Source organism: Manis javanica, chromosome 17 (genome assembly GCF_040802235.1).
Source record: "Manis javanica isolate MJ-LG chromosome 17, MJ_LKY, whole genome shotgun sequence".
Lineage (NCBI taxonomy): Eukaryota > Metazoa > Chordata > Mammalia > Pholidota > Manidae > Manis > Manis javanica.
The window spans coordinates 18154902-18165741 of record NC_133172.1 but is presented as its reverse complement, the minus strand read 5'-3'; the positions used below and the strand labels follow the sequence as shown (position 1 = coordinate 18165741).

Sequence of the window (10840 nt, the reverse complement as noted above, 5' to 3'; positions counted from 1 at the left end):
CAGATGTGTAAGCAAGCCCCCACCCCCAGTGCTTGGGGGAAGGAAGGCCTCTGTCCATTTGTTCTTCCCCAAAAGACTGTTTTGTACCAGGCAGAGTTCTAGGTGCTGGAGGTCCAGTGATAAACAAAACAGACAAGAATGCATGCCTGGTGGGGGACTCACAGCCCAAGGAACAAATAAATCATAACTAGAACATGACAAATTATATGAAAAACCCCAAGAGAACAGTGTGCTGTGAGAGGGTCAGACTTGGAAGTCGCTTTAAGATTGGGGGTCAGAAGAAACCCAAGGAGGTGACATGTATTTATCCATTCTGGCATTATTTATTGAGTGGGCACATTCTTTTAGTCAATGGGACTTAAAAGTGAGGAAGGTAGACAACAGCTTACACTCTGGTGGGCAAAAGCAACTGGCAAGGCAACAATGGGAAAACAAGATGACTTTCAGAGAAAGATACATGCAGTGAAGTAGAAATTGAGTGTAACCCTGCAGTAGTTTTGCACATAGGAAGAAACATCTAACCCAGGACAGGAAGTCAGACGAGGCTTCCTGGAAGATGGATAGATTGAAAGGGGTGGGGTGATGGCAAGTGGGGACTGAGAAAGGAGAGCACTTTCCATGGCTTTAGGAGGGGCCCTCCTTAAAGGGTGGCACCTAAGGGAAACTGAGAAGCAGCCACGGGAAGGCTTGGGCAGGGCCTTCCAGGCAAAAGGAAACAGGGTAAGTCTCCAGTGAAGGGTCAGGGTTAGCAGGGACAGTGCACAGAGGGAGAGAGGAGGGAAAAGAGCTTTGAGGACCAGTGTGAAAGGTCAGATTCCATTCCAGATGCCAGTGGTGGCCATGGCACGGTGGTGGCATGCAGACGTCACATGCCTTGACTGGGATGGAGCTTTTGCACTGGGCACTGTGAGGTCACGGCAAGAAGTTCTGGCCCCACTACCCCCGGGGTCCCACATCACGGTAACATTGCGGTGGGTCCCGGGCGGCTAGGTCATAAAACTTTTAGGCCATGTTGAAACGCAACATCGTCCTCACCAATGTCACCGTTGTCCAGCTGCTGCGACAGCCGTGCCTGGGTAAAGGACACGGTGGAGTGACCCCGGGGAGGGTTAGAAAGGGTGGTCATGGGCACCCTGACCCCGCGCCTTCTGCGAGCATGCCCACTGCGGTTTCCACAAATAGGGGTGGGGGTCGCAGGAGGCTCGGGCGACTCGCTGAGGCCAGCGGGCTCTTCCCTCTGAGCCACTTCCTCCCTCCTTTCAGCTGTACTCCCTGTACCGCTTACCAGCCTTTGCTTTCCAAGTGGTGGAGGGGCAGGGCTATAAGCAGGGGGCTGCAGCGGAGGCTGGAGCCAGGTTCACCAGTGGGCATTTCTGAGGTCACTGCTGATTGATGAAGAGCCTCAGCCAGCTGGGTGTCACACACAACCGACGCTCCCTCGACCAGTGCGAATGGGCCGCTTGGGGCTTGGTGGGCTTTGTCCCCGCCATACCGCACCTGCTGGGGCCGGCCGAGCACTTTACAGCCACATGCTCACTGAGCCTTGCAAGAACCAGTTGAAGCCAGTGCGCTTACTGTCCCTACTCACAGAGCAGCCACCAGAGGTGAGGGAGCACAAACCCCTCCCTAGGTCTCAGCAGCAGAACAGCAGAGTTGCAATTCAGGGCCCTGCCTCACTACCTAGAGGTGCACACACACACTCCCCAACAACCCAGGCCTTCGGAGAAGGCGGCCCCTCTTCCCCTGCTGCCTCCGCACTGACCGCGGGCGCTGGGGGCGACCTGAAGCCGCCGCACTGGACAGGCGTGGCCGCAGCGGGTCAAGCAGACCCCAAGCAGCAGATTATAGGCACAGGCCTTGAGCCCCCACCCTGCTCATCACTCGCTGTGACCTCAGGCCTTGGGTTCCCCTCTGTAACCAGGATTTATAGCACACGCTCACAGGATTCCTGAGCCACGCTCCCGAAGAGCAGGGCACCTAGCCCACAGTGGCACCCAGGAAACAGGAGCGTCATTGTAACTGGGAGCGAGCGCACCTGTGCCCTTGGTTCACCTACCAAGTGATGTTTCCTCACTGAGGCTCCCCAGGGCCCTTCCTTCTCAGTGCAACAGTTGTCCTCCAGCTGGTATAGCCCACCCCTGGAGTGGAGAGGAGTGGGGAAGCCTGAGGGAAGTTGGGAGTGGAGGACCATCTGCATTTTCTTTTGAAAGGTCACCCAGCAGGCTCAGATCCGCACACATAACCCATGTAGACAAATCTCCCCCTTTTGTGGTAGCAGAAACAGCATCCCCAGGAATGCAAATACCCTAGGGTCATCCCTAACCATAGGCTGCTGCCACCACTAAACTCTAATACTGCTACTGGAAACACCCCCAGCCCAGCCTCAGGCCGTAAGGTCTGTGTCAGCCCGGAGAGGTCAGGGAGACAGGCCAGCGGGCCTCCAGCTCCCAGCCCCACCACCTCCCAGGTGCCTTTAATTCTGGAGCCAAAAGCGACCCCCACCCTTACCCGCTGCCTCTCTCTAATCCCTTCTCTCTTTCTTCAGGAATACTTGGTATCAGACTTCCTCTCCTCTGTTAAAATCAGCACCTACTGGGCCTTGAAATCTCACGAAGCCCTCACAGTAGCCCCCAGGTGCAGGGTCAGATGTGACACCAGGAACAGGCCAGAGAGGTTCACTAACTTGACCAAAACCAGCAGGTGGCTGAGCCAGGGCTGATGCTGAGGCCTGATCCCCAGCTTGGAACCCTCTGCCAGCCAGGGCCCCTCACTGCTCTCTCCACCCTGTGCCCCTTCCTCTCCTCAAGCCCTCATCTGGAGCTCAGGTAACATCACTCCGACCGCAGGTGTTTTTAAATGCAGTCTGCGCATACTGAGGCTACTGCTGAGGACAGCAATCACTTGGAGTGCTTGTTAGAAACAGGATTCCTGGGCCCAGGGCAGGAATTGGGCCCCTGGGCCTCTGAGTCACATTTCCCTAGGAAGAGGCCTCCCCAGTGATTCTTATCATCAGAAGTTTTGGGGACCACTGAGCTAGATCAATTATCAGACAAGTTTGGGAAATGATCCTTAAAATACTAATGTATGTAGCCTATTCCCTAGACTCTCTGATAAGCACTACATACATATATTACCTCTTAATTCTCAAGACCCTCTGAAAGAAGTACTCTTATTATCTCCATGTTACAGAGGAAGAAACTGAGGCACAGAGAATATCACCCCAAGTATTGTTAAAAAATATATACTCACTAAATAAGAATCTCTAGGGAAGGGGCCCTGGCATTGGTATTTTAAAGCAAGCCACCCCTGCTCTGTGGATCAGGTAGGTTGAGGAAACAGTAGGGAAGATGGTTGGCCACTAGGGGCCAGGAGCCAACAACAGGTTTGAGTGGCAAAGATGGTTAATTCTCTCACCCTGAGATGGCGCAGCTCACTGCCCTCACCCACTTCCTCCCGCAGTGACCAGAGCACAGCATCCACCGGAGCCCAAGGCTGAGGCAGAGCCAGTCAGGGAGGAAATGCCACCTCATCTGCCGCCTCCACCATCTAAGAAGGTTTCAGCTCGGGAGCTGACTGTTGGCATCAGTCAGCCAGGCCCGAGCTGTTCCTGAAGCCGCAGGCCCCAGCCTTTCCTCAGGTCACAACTGGGGCATCTCCACATTTCTCACCTTCAGTGCTTTCGCTCTGCCCACCCTGGAGAAACACAGAGAGGAGGCACACAGGGCTCTGCCCGCAGAGAGCCCACATTCTGGTGGGAAGACAACCCAATAAGGAACTCGTCAGTTTAGTGATGCATGCGATGCACAGCATGGAACTCAGGGATAAATTGAGACCGGAGAAGACAGTGTGAGCCGGAGGGATCAGGGAAGGCTGGTGGGAGGTGACAATGGAGTGAGGCCTGAGTGACAGCTGTGCCACCTCTGGGGTGGAGATGGCAGCTCATGTGCTGAGGACAAGCATGAAGTCAGTGTGGCTGGTGTGGGGCAAGTGAGAGAGAAAAGGGAGGGCTGTGGAAAGCCAGCAGGAACTTGGTAGGCCTTTGGAAGGAGTTTGGTCTGGTTTTATTGATATTCATGGAGGTTTTCAGGCCAAGAGACATAATCTGACCTGAAGTTCTACAAATCCATTCAGCTACAAGGTGAGGAATATAAAGCCAGGGGTGGACGGGCAGGGGAAGCAAAAAAAGCAGTTAAGAGGCTGGTGAGGTCATCCGGACAAGAGATTATAGCATCTGGATGCCTTCCTCCCCCCAGACTGAGAAGCCCACCCAGCCCCCGAGTGAGCCTCCTGTTACCCCCTTCTCTCCCATCCCTTCCTCTTTGCCTGCTGGCCATGGATTCTGAGGACAATCCCACAACCTTCATCCCTGAACCAATTTGGACGCATCGGTCGCCTGGTGTTGTGTGCCTGCACGGAGAGGGGCATTAAAGTGGTGGCGGTGAACGATCCATTCATTGACCCAGAATACATGGCGAGCGGCAGGCAGGGGGCAGGATCGGGCAGGGCAGCACAGGAGAAGGGGCTCAGGACAGATCTATGGAAGGCTCCTTCAACAAAGTGGGGGTTCCCCTATCCCTGGCACCCCAAGACTAGAAGCCATTGTATCTCCCACAGGTGTACATGTTCAAGATTGACTCCACCCCTGGCCGATTCAAGGGGAGTGTGGAAAGCAGGAAGGGAAGGCTGGTGGTGGACGACCAGGGGATCAGTGTCTTCCAATGGTAAGGGCAGCTGTCTGAGGCAAGCCACCAACAGACTAGTGCAGGGGACATGCGGATACCTGGAGTGGGACTCCTGCCTCTCACATGAGGTTCACAAACCCCCAAAGTGTGTGCGTGCACGATACTGGGTTGGAGGCAAGTCCCCAACCTCTGAAATAGTTAAGAAGCACTAATCTAAAATGATGCCCCCACTCACTCCAAATACTGTTTAACACACATTTACATGTTTTATCACAGACATAGCAAATCAGTATGTCTAAAACTCAACACTTGATTCTCCTTCAAGCCCCAAACCTATTCATCTCCCTTCCTAGGAAATGGCACCACCAGCCAGCCAGCTGCTTCCACTCAGTTTCTACACAGCAGCCACAGAGGCCTTTTTTAAAACATTGGCAGAATCTGGCTGCACCCCTACTTAAATCCAATGGCTTCCCATCATCCCATGAATAAAATCCCAGCTTCTGATGGGCCCTTCAAGCAGTATGCCCCTCTCCACGTGCCCTCAGTCACACTGGCCACCCACCACCTGGTCGCTGAGCCAGCAGCTTTCACACCAGGCAGTGCTGACTTCTGGGTGCTCGTCCCATGTCATTCCTCCTAATACTAATCCTCCTCCTCCTCCACTTAAAGTGATGTTTAGAATCTGAAAGTTGAAAGCAGTAACAGTAGATATTTAACATGCTTCAAATAAAAACATTTTCAAGATAACAAAAAAAAGCTAAATATATAAAATGGGAACCAGTAAACCTACTTAATCTTTCTAATGTAAACTACTAGGCATGGCTGGCCCTTGGCCACCTTAAGACTTTTACACATAGCCCCCGTGCAGCCCCAGGCAAGGCCTGCAGCCTCCCCAGCTCCTCCCCACCATCCACACTCAGACCCCCTTCTTTTCTCAGTAGTGTCCAGGGTGAATGATAAAGAGGGGCAGGGAGGGTTTGTGGTGAGATGGTCAGGGTCAGGGCAAGGAGTGGCAGGATGGTGGAGGGGGGACAGAAGAGGTAGGTAAGAGTGGGAGAAGAATGATCCATGTTTGGCAGCCTGACACCAAAAACAATTCCAGCAGAGTCGTGGCTCAGACATGCCTTGTCCTCTCTTTGCACGGCCTAGGCACCTTCACTCCTGCCGCACTCCTGGAGTGCTGCTTCCCCCCGACCCCACCAGCTCCCCCTCGCTGTCTGCCCCACCAGGTGCTGGCCTCTCTGATGACCACTGCAGCGCCTGCCCCGTCCCACCCCAGGCCGCTTGCTCTCCATCACGGCTCTGTGGATATCCTGCTGGCAGCAGCACAGCTTTGCCCCACTCCACTCCTTCCACTGGGTGACCCCAGGCACAGGACAGCACTCGCCTGGACCTGTTTCCCGGGGCATCTGATAGGGATGACGGTGGTCGCAGGAGCTTGGCTGGAGTTAACAGGCATCAGCGGAGCAGCAGGAAGGGCACTGGCCCACAAGGCCACAGCCTCCTTGCAGGGAGGGCCCTGCGGGTCTGCATCAGCATCACTGCTTTGCACCTGTAGGTGCAGGCCCTGGCGCTGGGGCAACGCAGTACCTCCTTGAAGAATGAATGAATGAATGGAATCATCAAAACAGCTTTCTGAGCAGGACAGGGCCTATGACAGCCTAGAGAAGGGACTGGGTCTCCTGGGTGCCAACTCTTGGCCCCGTGCCAGTTCAGCAACTGCTGTGGGAGAATTTGAAGTGCTCCCCACCCCAAACTTGGAAGGCAGCAAATGGGGAACATCAGAGAAGAGCTAGTTGGACCATATGAGGAAAGGTGTGCCATGGCAGAGCTGATAACCAAAGAGAACCACCATGTGTGGTGGCCCAGGGAGAAGAGGGGAAGCCACTCATTCATTCATTCTGGCAGCACAGCTAGGACTGCAGATCCCAGGCCAGCCCACCTGCACTCCCACCCGCCTCCTCCCTTTACCTCTGCCTGACACTGGCTCCTCTGGAAAATACCAATAATAACAGTTATTACTTCTTGGGTCACAAGGGTTAAATGAATCCAACATAGGTAGCGCTTAGAACATGGACACATGGCAGGTGTTCTATAAACATGTGCAGAATGGCTAATAAAAAAAACCCAAAAGTTGACTTGGGTTTTTCAGGGTAGCAGGCTCAACGGCAAAGGAAACGGACCCAGCTGTGCTACTGTGGGGTGGTCTGCAGATGAGACGGACGCTAACGAACAGTCACAGAAGCAAACACTGCAGTTGTAACAAACCCCACGAGGGAAAAAAATTAGTATAGTTTATTCATTTACTGCTTGTTGGTAAACCCTAGTGGAAAATATCAATACTCAATGTTTAACATATGTTTCAAATACAGACATTTGATAAACTAGCAGGTAAGAATGTAAATTGATAAAGGATATAGAAAATTGCCTTGACCTTTCTAAGGTAAACCAGTAGCCGCTGCTGGCCCCAGGGCTGCCCCCGCTTCAGTCCCCGCTAGGAGCTGCTCCCGGGGTATAGTGTCTGTCCTCAGGGACTTGCCTCACCTCTGACAGCAGGCTCCCTGCTGCAGGAGCTGAGCAGTGAAGACAAGAGGGGCTAGGAGGACCACAGGAGGCTGTCAGGGCTAGGGCCAGAGCAGTGGGGCAGGCCTCGCCCTCCCGGGGTCCAATTCTGGGCAGCATATCATAGAAAGGGCCTGTCCTGGCCAGGAGTAGTCAGGGATGGTCCCCTGGGGAGAGGGGGTGGGGTCTGAGGCCTGAGTCAGGTGGCAGCTTGCACATGGCTCACAGGTAGTGCAGTCTAGAAAAGTAAAGTGTCCTCCAGGGTGGGGTTCATGATGAGAGGCAAGACCATCAGGATGGAATCCATCTGGGGCGGCCAGATATGTGAAGGATGGGGGAAATTGACAGTTGCAGGCCGGGTGGGAAGGTCTCTGGTCAGCCTTCTGAATGCTGTGGACTATGAAGGCGGTGATGACTCACAGTGCTACCACCCCACACAGCATGCAGCCCAGATATCCCCTGGGAGTCTGTTGGGAGCCCCTATGTGGTAGAATCCACAGGCGTGTACCTGTCCATAGATGAAGCTTTGGTAAGTCAGGGAGAGGTGCCCAGGGCTGGCTGGGGAAGCCAGGGTCGGGGGGCACTTGAAGCACCTCATGACACCTGTGCTTCTCCCCTAGGGCCACATCGAGGCAGGTGCCCTATGTGTGGTCATCACTGCACCCTCACCAGATGCCCCCATGTTTGTCATGGGGGTGAATGAAAAGGACTATAACCCTCCCTCCATGAAAATTGTCAGGTAATGGGCAGCAACATTCTGAAGTATGTGGTGGTGCCCAGAAGACATGGCAGCCTGTGTACGGGGGGAGAATGAGACTCACCATCCCCATGCACACTCCCACTAGGACCCCTGGTGCTTCTTTCACATCAATTTGCTTCTCCTTCCCAAAGCCTTAATAGCCATCATGTTAATGTTAGCCTAAAACTACCTGTTAGAAATGCACAACTTCTGGAGAACATGCTTGGGGTTCCCCTAGCTGCATCTCTGGTGCCTCCTTCAGTCTTAAATCATCCCCACGGATCCCTCTCATCCCATCCTGACTTTCCACAAAACCAGGCCTGTGTGCACATCCGAAAGAGAGGTAAGGGCAGAAGGTGGCTCTGTGACTCCCCTCACAGTGCCCTTGCACACTTGGGCCTTTTCAGCAATGCATCCTGCACCACCAACTGCCTGGCCCCTCTTGCACAAGGTCATCCATGAGCGATGTGGGATAGTGGAAGGGCTGATGACTTGGGGAGAGGGGCTGGGGCAGGAGGCATGGCAGGGAAACTCTACCTCTTCTTCCCAGGACTCACTCAGTGTGGGGCGTTAACAGGGAGAGACGGGTTTCGGGAGGAGAGGCCCACCAGTAGTGAAGTCTTTTAAAACACTGTACAACTCACAGACAAGGCTGAACCCTGGCCTGCATAAGGCCCTCCTGTGGTCAATGGGCCCCACCAGCCTTCACACCTGGGCCACCACCCTGGGCTTGGGAAAAAGAGGCATGGGAGCTTAGGAGCAGAAGGCCTCACTGTGGCCCTTTCTTCCCCAAGACCACAGTCCATTCCTACACTGCTACCCAGAAGACAGTGGACAGGCCATCAAAGAAGGCCTGGCGAGATGGATGGGGCGCCCACCAGAACATCATCCCAGCCTCCACAGGGGCTGTCAAGGCTGTGGGCAAAGTCATCCCGGGCAGGAAGCTGCAACCAGGGTTGGGGTGCACCCCAAGAGAACTAGACTGGTCCCTAATCCCTGAGGCGCCTATTTAGCAGAGGTGGAGCAGATGGACAGAGAAGCTACTGGGTTCTGACTCCCACCCCTGACGTGGGATCCTCCAGGAAGCTAACAGGAATGGCATTCCAGGTGCCAACTCCAGACGTGTCTGTTGTGGACCTGACCGGCCGCCTGGCCCAGCTTACCCCACACTCATCCATCAAGGAGGCCATAAAAGCAGCAGCCAAGGGGCCCATGGCTGGCATCTTGCCTACACCGAGGATGAGGTAGAGACGGAGGAAAGGGGACCCTGGGAGCCCTCTGGGGAGGGAACATGACTTTCCAGGGAGCTGCTCACAATGTATCAGGATAGGAACTGCAGGGCTGGGAAGGTCAGATCTCCCTGCCTCAGGATCTTTGCACTTGTTGTTCCTTTGGCCTGGAAAGCCTTTCCCCCAGGTGGCCTCAAAGCCTGCCCTCACCTTCTCCAAACCTCTAATACCACCCTTATCTTTTTGTGGTCCTTTTCCTTACCTGGAATTCCATTTCATAGTCACTGTTGGTCATGCCAACAAATGCATGCCCAGAAAGCAGGGACTTTGGAACTCTTCACTTTTGTAGCTCTAGCTGTCTCCCAGGGCCTAGCACACAGCAAGTGCTTGCTCACTACATAGTGAATAAGACAACAGCCCCCATATTCAATACTTGCCTGGGGCAGGTCATGGCCAGGTACCTTCCCTGTGAAAACTGGATGTTACTATGCCTTTGCTCCAAGTAGTGCTACTTCTGTACATTCACCTTTGGTGCTCTCTCCTTGCTGTAGCTCTTGCAGGTCCACCTGCATACAGCCACCAGGATCTCTTATTTTAAAGATAGCAGATCACACCACCCCTACTACTGAAAACCTTCCTGTGGCCGTCACCCACACTAGGGCCAAACCCTCAGGGCTTCTGTGCTATAGCCCCTGCCACCTCAGACTCTGCTGAGGGCCTGAGTTGGCCCAGTCCTCCTAGTCATTCAGACTTAGCCTCACCGCCTCGCCTCAGAGAGGACCTCTGTGCTGGCCCACTCCAAGTGCCTGCCTCATTCCCACAACTGCTGTTCATTGGTGCAGCATCAACACGGTTTCGGTCTCTGTCCTTTGCCCAGTTCCCCCCAGGCAAAGCCCCTAGGCGCCTTCCTCTTACACTGTCCCATAACCTGGACACAGCAGGGCTCCATCAGATACTGCACATGAATGGGCGCACAATGTGCACAAGAGTCGGAACCTATGCTCCCGTTAAGTCCCTGCCCTGCGCCCCACACTTACCTTTGAAAGTCTGCCGCCCAGGTCGTCTCCACGGACTTTGTCACCAATCCCCACTCATCCATCTTTGATGCTAAGGCCGGCATCGCACTCAACGACAACTTTGTGAAGCTCATTTCCTGGTATGGGGCAAAGTAGTCACAGAAGGTTGAGGGAGACTGGGGGTGGTCTGAAGAGAGATCCCGACCCCGTACCTCCCTGCCCCAGGTATGACAACGTATGCGGCTACAGTAACTGCGTGCGCTACATGTTCAGCCGCGACAAGTGTAACAGGACGGCCCCACTCTGCTTCCGCGCTCTGGGGCCAGAACCTGTATCTCCCCTTGCCGCTCTCGGCTCCCCCAGGGAAGAAGGGCAGCCTGCGCCGCAGGGCCAATGGTGAAATAAAAACTCAAGAGTGCTTAAAGCTGTGCCCTGAGTCTCAGCACCGATAGCGCGGGGTCAGATCCAGGTTCAAGGCCGCCCCTCCCTCGGCTGGCTGGCAGCTCGGGCCGGGCGCCTGGGGCGAGCGCGCGGCTCCCCAGGCGGGGTAACCGCACCGCGCAGGCTCTCGCGAGCCGACCTCGGGCGATGGCGTCACTGCGCAGCGCCGTC

The 10840-nt window shown here is 54.6% G+C and overlaps 1 protein-coding gene across 1 annotated transcript; it reads left to right on the top strand.

Moving 5' to 3' along the window:
- The first annotated feature begins 820 nt into the window (after positions 1 to 820).
- Positions 821 to 10628, top strand: GAPDHS (glyceraldehyde-3-phosphate dehydrogenase, spermatogenic). The gene is given in 13 exon segments (XM_073225594.1): positions 821 to 1076; positions 3460 to 3584; positions 4370 to 4471; positions 4615 to 4721; positions 7692 to 7773; positions 7865 to 7983; positions 8391 to 8430; positions 8432 to 8472; positions 8777 to 8938; positions 9066 to 9202; positions 9205 to 9227; positions 10271 to 10368; positions 10454 to 10628. Coding segments are annotated over 13 exon segments (1278 nt in total). The 5' UTR covers positions 821 to 1009.
- The last annotated feature ends 212 nt before the right edge of the window (positions 10629 to 10840 follow it).